General features: G+C 39.4%; 1 protein-coding gene across 2 annotated transcripts in view; it reads left to right on the forward strand.

Moving 5' to 3' along the window:
• glcci1a (glucocorticoid induced 1a) overlaps positions 1-17916 on the forward strand; it is a 189041-nt gene that overhangs the window by 93579 nt on the left and 77546 nt on the right. For both annotated transcript variants that reach the window (XM_078238205.1, XM_078238216.1), the window contains one exon: positions 16805-16921. In XM_078238205.1, coding sequence (XP_078094331.1) covers positions 16805-16921 — 117 coding nt within the window. The remainder of the gene's footprint in view (positions 1-16804; positions 16922-17916) is intronic.

Below are 17916 nucleotides of genomic sequence, written 5' to 3' on the forward strand. Positions count from 1 at the left end.
GCCTTGGAGTACTTTTCTATGCTAATGGCACTATGTAAATACAGGTAGTTTTTGAATATTTCAGATTTGTAAATTGTACAAATAACTATTCATTTGATGAGCACATGGTTAGTGGTTCAGCTAGGTAACATGGTATTTTTTTTCCTGTGTGACATCTTAAATAACTTAAGTATTTAGAGGTGGGTTCTGTATTACTATTGTGCACTCTTAAGCAACGTATTTCCTTTTTTCTTTTAAAGAAGGCGTTATGATCCTTGGCCAGACCCCGGAACGTGGGGGGAGATCGGGTTAAGGATCAATGATGCCTTGTTTGAAATAAGAAAAGTTTGAGATTCAAGATACTTGCTAAGTAAATAAAGCCACAAGATTCCATGGAATTTGAACAAATGAAAATAAACTTTACTATGCAGGTTCAGAAAGATGAAACAATTTGGGACATCTATCCTATGCTCTAACATTCGGGGCAAGTATGAGGTACATGTGAATTAGCAGTCTTGACACCACTCTACACCACCACTGCTCTAAATGTCCACTTTGCCTAAAGTCTGCTCCATGCAGCTTTCTTGAATTCAAAACCTAACACTCGTAAGAATGCTGTTTCTTCATCACAATGAATCTATTTCTGCCCCGTGGATTATCTGGGACTACCTTTAGGGACCGTGGCTTGTCCCTGGTTTGGGACTTTCTCTCTGTTCCCCAGCTGCGTCCTGCTCCCTGGAACACACTCACTTCAGTGGCACTCTCATTCAGATCATCTGACCTGCCTCTTCATGGTGTTTTCTCTTTTCAAACAATTGAACTGAGCATGTGCAGCCACTTGCCGGCCAGTGAATGCACAGGAGACCTGCAGATTGTCCAGAACCGAAGTTCCCAACCTACACACTAAAGGGAGGTAATTATTTGAATTTCCTCAGAGGGAATAAAATCAGTTCTGCATAAATTGAGTCGCAGAGAGAAAATTAAAGTTGAAATGGTAGATTTTCCCCTTCCCTGTTCCAGATAGCACCCCAAAAAACAATCCATTGTTAGGAAATTGAGGGCTAATGATTTTCCACAACCTACTTTTTTTTTGACTACTGTTGGTCCTGAATTTCCTTTGGCTTTTCTGGCAACTGCTTAACTGTGCCTGAGAGGCTGCAGCTGTGCCAAGTACCTGCAGATGGCTCTGCACAGATTTCCTCCAGTAATGATCAGAAAATGTATCTTTCCCCCCCCCCCCCTCATAAAAACCTGCCATTACTGCTTCCTGAGCAGCTTTGCCTTTGGTCTTACTGACAGGCTGTTAAGATGGGGATTTATCTTTTGCTTTTGGAATAAAATTATTTTCCTGCTTTAAGGATTTGGTGAATACTATTTTTTTGTATTTGAGGCAGTGCTTAGTACTTTGTCACTCCTTGCCCTATTTTGCAGTGTATCTTATTTGGAGTCGAGGGAAACAGCTACAGGACTTTTCGACAGCTGAAGAAATTCATCTGGCTACTGCTGGGGGCCAGTGTCAACCATATCCCCATCACAGGCCGAAAATACTCCCCTTCCTGCTGAGCATATAGCTACTGGGTTCCACCTTGAATAAAAATAACTCAGTCAAACTTGCATTTTCTGGTGCTTCTGAATCAAAGGTTTATTGTTTTCAATGTTCCTCCATCGACTATTTGTCATCAGCTTTTACCAATTCCTGCCAAGACAGTCTGCAGCGAACATGAAATGGAAATGACTTGCAAAGCAGACAATAAAAGTTTTATTAAATGCAATAAGGGACAGTGGTACGAATGCTATCCTCAGTACTGCGATACTGTAATAGATAATGAGGAAATATTCTGTTAAACAAATATCTTGTATCCCATCTCAAGGTGGAGGAAGAGGTTTAAGGGAACCACATACAAGTTAAGGTTAGGGTGGCGAGGGAATTTTTCGATTTAATACAGGGAGCATAAGTAAGAAAACTAATTGAAAACATAAAGAGATTTAAGATAGACAGTTTTCCAGGACCTGAAATAGGTGATGAAATTGCGGATGCATGATTGACAGCCCATCCACTCCCTCCACAATGACAACACGGTGTATCATCTACAAGATGCATTGCAGCAACTCATCAAGGCTCCTTCTGCAGCACCTTCCAAACTCTCACCTTTACCACCCAGAAGGATGAGGGCAGCAGGTACCTGGGGAACACTACCACCTGGAGGTTTCCCTCCAAACCACACACTTGACTTGCACAATATTGCTATTCCTTCACTGTCGCTGTGTCAAAATCCTGCACTTTCTCTTCCAACGCCGGCATCTCCACATCATGACTTTCTCTTCCTAACAGCGCTGTGGACTGCAGTGGCTCACCACCACCTTCTAGAGGACAGTTGGGGATGGGCAATAAAAATGTTGGCCTAGCCAACAATGCTCACCTTCCATGAAAGGAGTAAAAACAAATCTTCCAAAGCTCTGTAGATTTGGAAACGAGAACTTTGAAAATGAAAATTGCAAATATCAGCCAATTATTTACAAAGGGAGGGGTAAATCTGGGAACTGCACACTCCTCAGTTTAATATCAGCTTTGGGGAGAAACTGAAACTTAACCAGAGACAGTGATTAAACACTTGAAGAACTTGTGACGGGTGGGTCATGACTGCTAATTTAGTTGAATTTTTTGAGGAGGTCAGTATGATAGTGGGTAGGGGAGTATCAATGGGTGATCTCTTTATTTTGGAGCACTGTGCCTTAGGAAGGAACATTGATCTTGGAGGCACAGTGCAGCTTCCCAGAATAAATACTGAGCTTAAGGGGCTAAATTCTAGAAATAGGTTGCAATTCTGCCCATCTTGGTCCATAAGGTTTCCTCAGAAATCTGAAATTATGATATTTATCATGATCCCCTCTGGCCACACCCACAGGCTCCTACCAGGTCTTGCTGTCAGATTTGGCGCCACATTTGATTTGCGAGATTTCTCTTTCAAATGGTGGTGTTGTGCTGATGACATCAGATTGCAACATTTTCATGCTGGGTGACTAACAGTCATGTATGTATTTTAAGGGATTGTCCCATATTTTGACCCCACCCCCCCCACCTGATCCCCTCTCCCCGTGCCTGTTCCAAGATCAGTGTAACTTGGGTAAAGTTGGATGTTGGGCTATATTCATTCAAGAAAGAGTTTGATCCATTTCTGATCGAGTCGAGCATATAAAAGGTAGGCATTCTGTGATATAAATCAAAAAAGAACTCTTGAACTAGCTTCAATCACCTGAAGAGGTTAGAGGGAAACTTTCAATTTTTTCCCCTGTCTAATTGGTGCATGTCTCTTTGAGAGCTTCTAAATGACCGAAGCCTTGATTTGAGAACTATTCTAATAAAATTAGAGCTAGCACGCTAACTATCAAGGCAGAATGACACTCATTGTGCAGGATGTGAAGACAGAACAGACCGTGTTCATTCTTTATAGACGAGGTTAATTGTTTGCTTTTGGTATCTCAAGCTAAGGTCAATGTCAGCTTGGGTAATCAACACAATTGCAGAATTCTAAAAGGCAATTTAATATTGTTTGTACAAGGCTCCACTATTTTTAAACTGTAAAATTGATTGACATGAGCACAGCATGCCTGTGCATGTCTAAGCAGTGTAGTTGAACTTTCTAGTTGTTGGGTTCAGGGTCTGATGACTTCTGATAATTAATTCCCCAAAGCTATTAAATCTGTGCTGAAGGAAGAAAGTGCAGCATTGTTCAGTTATGGATTTGGCACTAGCCATTTCAGAGATATGTTCAGAATGGATTTTTTTTTTTTACTTACACTGGCAATGCTGCTATTGCTTCCTTCTGCTTCTTCCCCCCACATCTTGGCTCTCTCGTCTTTTACACCAGACCCTTCACAGCTTCCTCATGTTTCCTGATTCCTCCCACCCAGATTGTCCGCCGCCTGCTCGAGAAGGAAGGGACAACAAAGAAAATGGTGAAAGGAGTGGCAAAATAGACAATGGAGAGTGGGAAGGAAGAGCAGAGGGAATGGGAGATTTTGGAAAGCAGATGACGACAGACAATAATGACGTCAGCGAGAGGGTCCAGTGTTTTTCCAAAGTGTATCTAATCAGTAATTTGTATTTTTGTCCCCAGTTTCTGAGTCTCTTTGTCTGTTGGGCATAGAAAAGATCTGGTATACAATGAACTGCACTCATGTATAGCTGAGATTGTGAATTGCAATAGTATTGCGTGGGTTTCCTCCGGGAGCTCCGGTTTCCTCCCACAATCCAAAGATGTGCGGGTTAGGTTGATTGGCTATGCTAAAATTGCCCCTTAGTGTCCTGGGATGCATAGATTAGAGGGATTAGTGGGTAAAATATATGGGGGTAGGGCCTGGGTGGGATTGTGGTCGGTGCAGACTCGATGGGCCGAATGGCCTCTTTCTGTACTGTAGGGTTTCTATGATTTCTATGATTTCTATTCCAGCCATGGGTGCATGGGGTTTGGTGCTAGAAGTTTAAATAGTGGGTAACTGGTTGGTTGTTTTTTCTCAAATACTACTCCTTGTGGTAAAGATTGAATGCAAAGTATATGGGCCATCACAACAATGCACTAATTTTTTTTCACTTGTAGGGAGGAACGTTCTGGTAACCATATAACAGCAATAGTAGTCAGCTGGTAGTCTAAATTTAGAGTTGATTGTATGACTTTTCACAATGGGTATTGAGGTGACATGCCATACTTTGATATTGTGTTCAATTGTAAATGGTTTACAATTTAAAAAAAGAACATTGTCGGTTGAAAGCTGTAAAGAGTTCTGAATTTTTGAGTAAATTATAATCGGAATATCGGTCGTAAGAGTTAACTCTTTATAAAATAGTGACGTCACTATTTGAATTAGTGAGTAGCTAATGAGTATTTAAGTTTCATGTTTCTTTCTGTTGAGTCAGTTAATCTAGTAAATAATGGACTGGCAGGGCACCTCCTGCTTGGTAAACATAAAAGCTGTAGCGCTCAATGATGGAAGCTCTGTGGAAGGTTTCCTGCTATTTTTATTTTTATGAAAGTATTCTGCATAGTGGTTTTCAGCTGATTAGACAATTATAAATTTTGGTGAAATGAATTTGATTCTAGTTACCATCCATCAAGACATTTATACAAGAGATAAAAGCAAAAGTTAAATGGGCAACTTTGGTCATATTATCTTAAAAATTGGTGGTATAATAAATGAGTGTAAAATGTGGTTTCCATTTTGTTGCAGTTGACCTCTGCAACCTGGACTCAGTAGAGGGGAAGTAAATCAGTCTGCTCCTCCTCTTGATTGCCAATGAGTAATACCTCCTAGTAGATGTCATTGAATTTTTGGTAAAGATTGGGTGATTTGGCTGTGAAGTAATTCAGTCTAGACTTTCACCTGAAGAATGACTTATTGGATAAGGTAGAGGAGGGTGCCACCGTTTTTGAAATTGCACGCAGTTATGAGTTTAATGCCTTGAGAAAATTGGTAAAGGAGAAGGCAAGGAAGAAGACAGCTGTAGGAACTTTTTTAAAAAGAAGAAATACATGAAATAAATTATGATATTGTACATGTATCAGGAGTTGTAGGAAAGCAGTTGACTAATTAAAGTTTTATTGTAAACTGGTAAGTTCAAACTGAATTCAAGGTGATCTTGCAAATATATTGCTATCATGTTTTGAAATAGTATCCACATAAAATGTAACTCTATCACCTATGTAGAATGCCATGTAAATAACGCTCAAGCGTGTTTTTTAACTCTCTTTACTGGGGCGGGTGACATGGCTATTGCAATGCAAATAGTAACTGAGGTTCCTTCGATAGCACCTTCCAAACTCATGGCATCTATCACCTTGAAGGACAAAGGCAGCAAATGCATGGGAGCGCCACCACCCACAAGTTCCCCTCCAAGCTACAGACCATCCTGACTTAGAAACATAGAAAATAGGTGCAAGAGTAGGCCATTCGGCCCTTTGAGCCTGCACCACCATTTAATATGATCATGGCTGATAATGCACTTTCAGTATCCCACTCCCGCTTTCTCTCCATATCCCTTGATCCCTTTAGCCACAAAGGCCACGTCCTGCTCCCTCTTGAAAATATCCAATGAACTGGCCCCAACAGTTTTCTATAATAGAGAATTCCACAGATTCACAACTCTGAGTGATCAAGTTCTTCTTCATCTCAGTCCTGGATGGCTTACCCATTATTCTTAGACTGTGAAATACATCGCCATTCTTTCACCGCCACTGGAAAATCCTGGAACTCCCTCCTTTACAGCATTGTATTTCTTACAACACATGGACTCCAGTGGTTCAAGAAGGCAGCTCACTGCCACCTTCCTGGGAGCAATTAGGGATGGGCAATAAACGTTGGCTTAGCCAGCAATGCCCACATCCTATAAACAATTTTTAAAGAAAGTAATGAGTTACTTTGAGTACAAAATGAGACGAATTGAGTAATGCTCAATATGCACCTTCAAGTACCAAGACGTGCATTTTTAGAGTGACATTTATTCATTGTATTTACAGCATTTTGTAACATTTCGTGGCCAATCTGAAGGTTATCTTATTACTTCTCAATTGACTGGTACCAATTGAAATAAAACGGCAAAACATTATTTATGCACCTAATTACTGGTAGTGTTGAACAATTTTCCCTTGATTATTAGATATTCTGGAAAGATTCTGAGCTGAACAGAAATTAACTGTTCATGAGCCTTTTGTAAATGACATTGCGACCAAAATTAAATTTCCATCAGCCATTTAGCCTCTTGAACTGATGTTTTTAATGGGGCCATTGGGTTATGTGGCTTGCAATTTAAATTGGTCTCTTGACATCGTACTTTAATTTACATTTTTAAAAATTACGTTTTCCAATTTGAGTACAGTAGAAAAACAGTCTTTGTGTCTCTATCTTGAGAAAGAGTTAAAACCAATTGAAGAAGTGATTCGTAGTCCCACCCAAGGTTTAAGTGTTATAAATAATGTTTTTAAAGGAGTTTTATTCTGACTTTTCATTATTGAGATTTCCCTTTCTATTCTTTCTATTTCCTCCCCTGCTTTATTCCCACACCAATAAGCAGACATACTTCTTCACTGATGAGTAATACTCTCACTGCTCCAACTTTTAGATCAGCAGGAGATGGTTCTGCAGATTTTCTTCTGAGCTCTGAAAATACATTTGATTTCCTCTGGTGATTTTTGAATAAGGGCAGGGACTGCAGCTTCTTTCAATCCCCTTTGGTTTTCCAGGTCCATTAATCGCTGTTATTGATGTGATGACATGGTAACTTTCCAGACCTCTGCTTACAATACTCTTTGACCTTTACAAGAAGATACATGATGGTGGCCCAGTGATACCTACTTACCTGTACACTATATGAGCAAGCTTTCTTAGCAGGGACAAAAATTATGGCAACTCAAGTGCCTGTGCCAGTTAAGTGACTACTGTAAGAGAAATAAGAAACTGCTAAATAATATGTGCCTTAAATCAAGTGGGATTTAACTCTCAAAAATATAAATACTGTATCGCAATCAGAAGAGTCCTGAATTGAAGATAGAGGCTTGGTGCATCCAAAATGTGACGGAGTGAATTTGAGATGGTAGGCCTTTTCATGGTTGAATGAAGTTGAAATTGTTTCCCAGATACTGGTAGTAATAACACAAGATTACTCAAAATAGGCACAATAGGATTGTTTTCTAACTGTGTTTGCATAATTGTGAGAGAAAACAAAGGACAACATATCTTCTACCTTCCCAGTCCATTGTCTTCCACTGCAGCAAGAGACTGCAATGCCAGAGAGGGGGGTTTTGGAGTTGCACCAGGCCCCCCAGGTTCAAACCATCATCTCTCAAGATGGAAGACTACCAAAGAAGATTGAGTATAGTTATAAGAATGAACCATTTTGAAGCGCATAAACAAATAGTGAAACTGCAAGCCTATTTTGCAATAGATAGATAGATAGATAGATACCCTACAGTGCAGAAAGAGGCCCTTTGGCCCATCGAGTCTGCACCAACCACAATCCCACCCAGGCCCTATCCCCATATCCCTACATATTTTACCCACTAATCCCTCTAACCTACACATCTTATGACTCTAAGGGGCAATTTTAGCATAGCCAATCAACCTAACCCGCACATCTTTGGACTGTGGGAGGAAACCGGAGCACCCGGAGGAAACCCACGCAGACACAAGGAGAATGTGCAAACTCCACACAGACAGTGACCCAAGCCGGGAATCGAACCCAGGTCCCTGGAGCTGTGAAGCAGCAGTGCTAACCACTGTGCTACCGTGCCGCCCAATACACGCGGCAATTTTGGTTTTAATGCTGCAAAAGAAATTTTTGTCTGATATTTGAAATGGAGTTAAAGTAAGAATTTGTAGGGAGATTTAGATCCTGTGACCCTCTGTTCTTAAAGTTAATTATGATTTCCCTAGTAATAGAAGTAGAGTTAACTACAAATGGTTTACCATGTTATAGTGGCATTGTTCTTAATAGCCTTCAGGGCTCTAACAGCAAGTACTCTTCTTGTAACGTTGAAGCTTGTATTTTATTTTCACATTCAAACAGATTTTGGAGGTACATTATGAAGCCAGACTAGACGTCAACAATTTTTCTATTTTGGCATAAATGTGATATTAGAATGTTTCACTCCAGGAGTAATTCCACTGACAAATTAGGGATCTTTTATAGTAAAATAAACTTTATTCAATATCACGGTTTAAATATACCTCTAACAAATGAAGCAGCTTAACTATTAGCAGTTCAACAATGTTTAAAAATGAAAGGCAATAACTTTAATTTCTAACTTATCACTGTTTTGGTTCCAAATAATCAACATTACTCTTACAGGCTTACAGTGCCACTTTAAATACAGTTAACACCCATAAATATGCTAATTATCACGTGTAGTCCATTTTGAAGATTTCAGAGAGAGAGATTGGCCGGAATTTTACCCCCCCTCCCCGCCGACCATGGGTACCTGAGCAAGCGAGTGGCAGGCAGACCATGGGAAAGTCCTTTGATATCACGTGAGATTTTATGATTTTGGGACGAGTGAAGCTGTAAAATTCAGCCTAATGAGCTTCAGCAGCTTGCAGGAAACCTCTGTCTTCAAGCAGTTCCCAACCAGAACTGAAAAGTTGTTTCTCTGCTACAGACCTAGCTCCTCCCATTAACCACATCATCACACAACCTTGCCTATCTAAACCCACATTTCATTCCTTTAATCAAAAACGGAACCTTTTTGTTTTGTAAACAAAAGTCCATTAACTCTACCTTAGACACTACATGGCTAAAATGAGTAATTATCCTGCTCTCCCAGCATCTGAGCCAAATATGGCAGAAAGAGGCCATCTGTCCCATTGAGGCTGTACTGACTCAAAAAGAGTATATCACCTAGCCCTCCCTCTGCCCTATCCCCAAAACCCTGCGCATTTACCATGGCTAATTCCCCTAACCTACACATCTTTGGACACTAAGAGGCAATTTAGCATGGCCAATCTACCTAACCTGCACATCTTTGGACTGTGGGAGGAAGCTGGAGCATCTGGAGGAAACCCACACAGACACGGGGAGAATGTGCAAACTCCACACAGACAGTTATTCAAGGCCAGAGTTGAACCCGTATACCTTGTGCTGCAACACTGGTGGTAAACCAAGCTGCTTGGACTGATGCTGCAGCTGTAATGTAGAATGCACCACAGATAATTTATTTTTGTTTTTAATATTTGATGTAGTTAAGCAATATTATTGCTGGACTGGATTACTGGAGTCGATGTGAAGTAGAATGATTGTGTGCATCTTACTGTCTGTGGGCAACTTGGGATACATTTTTAAAATGTTTTTTATGTTGGATTTTATGGTATTTAAATTTCACTCCAGGTATGTGGAAGAATCAACGTTCTCCAGACTGATGGTTTATCTGCCAGATGATCTTTGGCACAATGGACAAATGCTACATGAAACTGAATTGAATTTGATTTAGTAAATTTTAAGCATACTGGATGTTATCTAGCCAATTGGTAAGCATTCCCATGCACGCACTTGACATTTTTTCAGCCATCTATTAAGATAGTGATTTTACATTTTATCATTTGGAAGGTAAAGGACTTTGATTAAGAGAACATCTTGAGGACGTTGGCGTTCAATAGTAAAGGGTTTCAGATACCCATGCTGTAGACTCCATGTAGCTGAGCATCCACTAGGACGTTAGTTTCAACTTTGCTTAATTCTTTTAACATGTAATATTTTCAAATGCAGTCCTTTCTTGTGATATGATTGAAACCATGGTGTGATTTGTCTTGAAATTGTAACTCTCAACCAACCAACTGCATTATATACTGTGGCTTTACTTCAGCAAAAGGAGTAGGTTCAAACATCAAGCTCCAAGTGCATTCTCATTCTCCGTTTAGTGCTGCCATAAATTTGCCCAGTGAATTCTGGTGAAGTTGTAGAATCCAATGTAATATCACAATGCTAATATAACAGCTGAAAAAATGTTAATGAAGAGTATGGGAATGGTTACCAATTGGCTGGATGACAGGCAGTATGTTTAAAATTAACTAAATCAAATGCAATTCAGACTTGTGTAGCATTCATCTACCTTGCCAAAGATCATCTGATAGATAAACCATCTGTCTGGAGAATGTTAATTCTATCATATAGAAATAGGGCTGGGTAAAACTTGGCAGTCATATAAAAAAGGCCTGTTTTGCAGTCTTCCCATATAAATCTGATATAGTGTAAAGTGGACTGCTAATGTTATAGTCCATTTTTGTGCAACTGAAGATCAATTTCATCTTGCATGTCTACTTTAGAGCCTTGTTCAGGTAACAGCCATTTGGAAAAAAAAAAGTATCATTGGTTTATATATAAAACTTTGAATAGTAAGGGTGACTTGGCAACCTTCCAAGCAATAATAGAAGCTGAAAGGTTTATGACTGGTTGATGCAGGCTTGTTGCCTTTATTATCAGAATTTTTAACAATTTCTCATAACACTGACATGACTGCAATGTGAAAGGAGGATGATGGAAAAAGGGTAATCTATTACTGAACTGCATTAGGATTGAGAGGTGCCATGTTCAGATTTGAACATGTTGTAAAAATAGTTTTCCAGTTGAGCTGAAGAACCTCTTTTTAAGAGCCTTTGTACTTGACCAAAGGAGATCATCTGTTGCCGTATGCTTTGCCTGGAATGTGTGTATTTTAATTAGCCCTACTCCCCTTGAAGAATGATCACTTTGCATTCCAGACATCCATACTGATGACTAGCCTAATACCTTGTTGCATGCCACTGTCCCTACCAACCACCACACAACTGCTTTCTATCTGTAGCATTCCTTTTAGAGAGCAGCTTCAAAATGCTTTACAGGGAAATGGACAAAGATCAAATAGCAAGGGGTAGTAATTGAAGGGAAAAGAAAAGGAGTTTAGAGGTATTTGGCAGACAATAGCAAATTCACCTTCAGTGTTGTTAACGGAACCTGTTTTGAGTTGGGGAAGGAAGGTGACAAAACAGAGGTGCTTGGAAGAATGCTTCACATGATGGGCTGAAGGAACAGTCATTGATAGAGAACCAAGGAGAAGGCTGGCCTTAAAGTTAGCTTGTGCACAAATAGGCACATATGACATGCGGAGATTGCTGATGCAGAACAATGTGAGGCTTTGGGATTTTAAAGTAATACTGGAATATCTTTTGTGAAAAGAATCAGCATTGGGTTGTACTAATGAGCTGGAAGTTCAGTGTACAAGTTACTGAAAATAGAGGGCAGGGGTGGGTGGTGTGGTTTAACCCAAGTGAAATAAAGACATCTCACTTCCCTTGTGATTGTCTGGAATAATAATATGGTAATCTTTCACTGTTGTGCTCAATTAGTAAATGCTATGGATGAATCACAGCACCATAAACTTATACTGCGCTGTTGTCTGTAACAGAAGAACACAGAAGTATCACATCCTCCTTTACAAAATAAAACAATTTTGAAATGAAAACTGACCAAAATAAAAGTTGTCTTGCTGGATATTCCTGGTTTCTACATACCTTTCGGCCCAAGGTATTTCTATAATGCTGTGACTCAAAGATGTGCATTATCAAGAATTGAACTGGATAAAGTTCAATTCTGCCGCCTTATTGTTCATTTTTCTTCATCGGTTTTCTCCAACTCCACTATTAAATCCATTTGATTTTCTTCACATATTCCAAAATTGTATCTGACCTAGTTTCAAACAGAAGATGACTATGCCCGTCTATGAATTTAAAAATAAAAGTTCATGCCTGCCTGGAGACTGATTTAAACATGCATTAGGATATTGTCAAAAGAATTTCTAATGCTTAAAATTGCTTCTAAGACTTTCTAATATTTCTGTTCTCAAGAATGTTTAAACTCTTGGAGATGAGGTGTTGAATCAACAATGTGTTCTGAGGCTCTTCTGATTCTTTGCTTCATCAAAAAGTAATTAAAATTGTGTTCAATATTTCTCGTTTATATTAGTGTCCCTCAATTGCACCTAGACTGATTGTTATTTACTTCACTTTATCACTTAACTATGCACAAATTCATCCCCTGATCAAAGTTGTAGACCCGCATTCATTTTCACACTATATATGCAAGATTGAGAATCCCTGCAAATAGAATTCTTGCACTTTGAGCAAAAGATCTGAAGTTTATTGGAAATTGTAGCAGCTGAAATAGTCATCATACCGTATTGCTGAAAGAGGCGTGCTTTTTATTTTGCACTCATCAGGATAGATGCAAGAATACTAAATCTCAAAGGGGAAAACAATTTATTTGGAAAGCTTGGTTTTTAACTGTTCCCTGTTGCATTCCCCATGGCAACATCTCAACCAATCAGTCCACTTCCCAACCAGTTAGCACCCTCTTATGCAGTGTAAATTGTTTCCTTTTGCGATTTTTGTGACTGCCCTGATGACTGCAAGATGAAAAGCTTTGACAACGTCTTTTTCCAGCAGACACTGAAATATAATAACCCATTTTACGCACGCACGTATATTTCTTCAGGTCTTGTATCTTAAGATCTGGATTTGTGGTTGGTCCATTTGTTCGAGACAATTGGATTTTACGGGGTGTCAAGATCACCTTTTTTAATCTGCATCACTTAAAGAGAATTCAGTCAGATATTCTATTTAATTTTAAAATGATTAGTTCTTTCTAAATTGCTGTGGTAAATTGACATGTTGCTATAAAGGTCCTTGGAGATGACCTACTAGGTTCCAACTCAAAAGTAATTGATTGTGTTTTGTAGCCATTCCTGGTAAAAACCATTAAATATTAATTCTAAGCTCTTTAACCTGATGAAGGGTCATCCAGACTCGAAACGTTGATTCTATCCTCTCTTCACAGATGCTGTCAGACCTGCTGAGATTTTCCAGCATTTTGTTTTTTGTGTCTTTAATAACCTTTTATATATGTTGGGCAATAATTTTAAACCCCCCAAAAATGGGACGGTTTGGCTTGAGTGAGAAACTGAATTTAGTAAAGATTTCAAACACAATCCCAACCCATCTCAAGCCCACTCATTTCCAGTTTTAACGGAGGATGAGGGTGGAACAGGTCAGGTAGAGTTTTTAAGGAGGCTGCGAACCTCTTTTTTTCTTTAACAGGCTTTTTATTTTTAACCTATTTTGGGGAAAACAACAGGTGAAAGGTGAGAAGGACCAATTCCTTGTTTGGGCTGGAGGAGCAGGAATGTTTCCGTATTGAGTTGTGGGGAGAGGCTGGGTAGACTGGGGCTTTTTTTCTCTGGAGCGTAGGAGGCTGAGGGGTGACCTTATAAAGGTCTATAAAATAATGAGGGGCATAGACAAGGTAGATAGTCAATATCTTTTCCCAAAGGTAGGGGAGTCTCAAACTAGAGGGCATAGGTCTAAGGTGAGAGGGGAGAGATACAAAAGTGTCCAGAGGGGCAATTTTTCACACAGGGTGGTGAGTGTCTGGAACAAGCTGCCAGAGGTAGTAGTAGAGGCGGGTACAATTTTATCTTTTAAAAAGCATTTAGGTACGATACACGAGTACGATGGGTATGGAGGGATATGGGCCAAATGTGTGCAATTGGGATTAGCTTAGGGGTTTTAAAAAAAAAAGTGTGGCATGGACAAGTTGGGCCGAAGGGCCTGTTTCCATGCTGTAAACCTCTATGACTCTATCTCTAACCAGCTTCCCTGCTTCCAGCTCCATGATTGACAGCTACTGCCTACTAGATCACAATCTCACATGCCTACCCCAACAAACTCCACTCTTCTCAGCTGCAGTCGTGTCCATTGTGGACATTTTTTGTAAGTTAAAGGCACTATGCAAATACAAGTTGTTACCATACAGTATGTGTAAGAACTGGCTATTCTGAGTTGCAGAGTAACTCCATTAATAAACATTGACTAGCTGATCTTGTTAAACTATTGTCTTAACTTAAAATCGCTCCCAGAACAGTGAAATTGGTGTATAATCTAGCTTCTGACCTGTTGCGCAACTATTTCAGTCATCCAGGAGCTGGTCAATGGTTAAATTGAGCAGCTAGCAAATTCGGGTTTTCCATGTTCTATTCAGATTATGCCAATTCCCAGTCAGCTGGGCACCTAACATTCATCAATGTCTCTGCTCAGAATAGCTTGAGACAGAGAGCGACCCTTCAATATTGTACGCTCCTCTTCTTTGGAACAGATGAGTAAATTGCGGATGCAAATCTGTTTCCCACAAATTGGAGCAGTAATGGAACACTGCATTTCTTCTTTTCTGGAGTAGGTTAAAACCAGAATTTGGAGGGTGAGAACAGAATTAATGTAAACTGTGGCCCTTAGTTTTTTGCAGGACAGTGTTTCAAAAGTACAGCTTGGGGCGCCTACAGAGACAGTTGTCACATAAATTTGATCTGGTGAGCTTATTATTAATACAGACAAAAGACAACTTGAGATGTTAATTGTACTGTTACAAGCCAGCAACTTGGATCTCTCGTATCGTGACAAATGCTGCAGTAATCTGGGTTCAGCAAGTGACAGTTGACTGTTTGAATTTATCCAACTGTTCTGCCTCTACTCTTCCACCCCCAAGAAATGTATTTTTAATTTCTTTATGTGCATCAGTGGTTGTTCTAACATGGCATCTGCTCAAAAATAACATATTCGATTTCAATTAAATTGGAGCTACTCAGGGTGGCCCTTGGGAAATGAGCACTGTTTTGAATCCTGCTGATTAAATTAGTTGTATTATATTAAGCTATTGCTGACTGCTATATGTCATCTATCCTGTTTCTATTTTGCATCCAATGTGGTACTTTTATTGCATTAAATACTGTTAAAGGCTGATATACTTACTGTCTTGGCACAATAATTGTATCTGGCATATTGAATATTAATCTAAATGATTGTTTTATGAGTTACTTTCTTTGTACCCAGTCAGATGTTTGCAGATGGGCTAACGTAAATTTATTTCACTGTGTTTGTCAATGCTGCACAGCAGAGTCTGGGCTTTGGATTTTTTCATGCCCTAAGTTGTGATTTTTAGCTGTGTGAATGAGTATAGCAACCAAGCAGAAGTCAAGTGCTTTTCTGCAAGAGGGATGATTGATGATACCAATGCAGACACAATGGGCTGAAAGGCCTCATACCATACAGCATAGAAACTAGGAACAGGAGTAGGCCATTTGGCCCTTCGAATCTGCTCTACCGTTCAATATAATCATGGCTGATCCTCTATCTAAATGCCAATATTCCCACTTTCTCCCCATATCCCATAATGTCATTAAAATCTAAAAAAAATCTATCTCTTTCTTGAATACATTCAGTGGTATGGCCTCTGTGCTAGAGAAGTCCAAAGGTTCACTATCCCTTTGAGTGAAGGCATTTTTCCTCATCTCAATCCTAAATGATCTACCCTGTATCCTGACCCTGTATCCTGAGCCTGTGTCCTCTAGTTCTGGATTCCCCATCTGAGGAAAGCATCCTCCTTGCATCTTGTCTGCCCAGCCCTGTCCTGATTCTATGGAACAGCAAACTCTTCCGTCATTTCTGTTCCTATTTAAGATTTCCAGTGCATGCAGTTATTTTTAACAGTAGTTCCATAACTTGGCAATGGAAAGAGAACAAATTATTTGAATTGGATTTGCTATAGTGTGCTAGGAAGCAGCAAGTGTAGATAGAATGGGTCATGTGCCCTTCTATGGTGCAAGCATCAATAATTTCAAATCCCATAGTACAGGATGAATAAGTCTGAAATTGAAGATAAACCTTCAGTGGGTGGAGATGGCGCAGAAAAAAGCATTTAGAAAAATAATTTTCATTTGAGAATGAGAGAGAGAAGAACCATGCTTTCCTTGTAAAAACAAAAGTGCTGGAAAAGCTCAGCAGATCTGGCAGCATCTGTGCAGAGCAAAACAGATGCTTTCTTTATCGTCATGGAGATGCCAATTCAAATTAAGTGATGTATATTGTTGCAATATGTTTTGTCATATTTATAAACATGTCAAATGTTTGATGATGCAATGGGAATTTTCAAAATGGTGGCCAGTTAGATTGGAAGAGAGAGACTAAAGAAAAAAAGTTATTCAACTTTCTGAATGCAATTGGAGTTGCATTTATTGCAAATGATGTAACTGAATATGTGTGAGGAGAGGGACCCATGATATTGACAGTATAATTGTTAATTCACATTATTGGGGAGGGAGGTGGGGTGGTTTCTGGTGAATGTTGGCTTCAGCCATGATACCATTCTGCCAAGGTGTCATGGAAATGATTTCTGGTTAAGTTATTACCAATATACATAATGTCGATTACTTTATCAGCTTGTAAATTCTTACTTTGCATTATTTGTATCCACTTATTATAGCAGATTGCCAAACTGAGGCAGCAGCTCCAGCGCAGTAAGCAAAGCAGTCGGCACAATAAGGAGAAGGACCGCCAGTCTCCACTCCACGGCAATCACACTGCTATCAATCAATCTCAGGTAAGCTGCTTTGGAAGATTGCAATTGTATAAAATCTTCTAAATCGATTGTATTTCTCCCAGTGTAATTGTGTTTTGTCTGTATACAGTTAGGTGTTTTTCATCACACTGACGTTTTCACGCTAAAGACATGCTTTCTGGTGTAAAATAAAAGCAGTGAATGTTGTAAACACACAGCTGGTTAGTAAACAGCTTAGTGATGACTATGCTAATATTTTGGGTGAGAGCTTTCAGCAATTCTGATGTATAGTTCCAACTAGAATTTCTAACAGATTGTATTCCCTCAGATGCTGTGCACTCGCAGCAATTTCTATTTTTGTTTTGGATTTTAGCATTTTCAGTTTTTTTTCATCTCCTGTACTGATTTTCCTGTGAGTTATCATAGTTGATTAATTTCTGTTTTGTTTACCATTGATATCGGTATAGATCATGCATTTTTAAAGGTGAAGGTAACTTCGGGCACGTATTGAGCCATAGATGTACCTCAAGTGATTCTGGTTTTTTTAAGACCATTTGTTTTTGAAATGTATAGCACTGCCTCAAGGTTAACCGTCCATACTCAATTTCTGCATTAAAATGGACTCGCTCCCTTGGTTTCCTTTAGAGTTGACAACAGTGCACTTGGTTGTCAAGGTTGCAATAAGACAAACGTGTCTTTTACCTAAATAAAAGCAGTTACAACCTGAGAACTGGCTGCCTCCCCCAGACATCTAAGATGTCTTGGGACCCATGAAGGGAGAGAGAAAATTGGCTATCCTTAGAGAACAAATATAGATATGAGTTTATATTAAACAGGTTGATGTTTGGACTACTATTGCAAAACAATATAAAGAAATGGTAGGAAATTATTGAATGATGCAGCACATAGACTTTTGTTGGATTTTCTTTGTGAATTTATCTCCGAGTAGTCGCCTGCTATCTTGTATTGCTTATTAATGCAGTTTGATTGCTGAATTCTGAGAGCACATTTTTGGTGGAACGTGCAACTAGGTTAAA

The sequence above is a fragment of the Mustelus asterias genome, chromosome 2 (genome assembly GCF_964213995.1).
Source record: "Mustelus asterias chromosome 2, sMusAst1.hap1.1, whole genome shotgun sequence".
In the NCBI taxonomy this organism is placed as follows: Eukaryota; Metazoa; Chordata; class Chondrichthyes; order Carcharhiniformes; family Triakidae; genus Mustelus; species Mustelus asterias.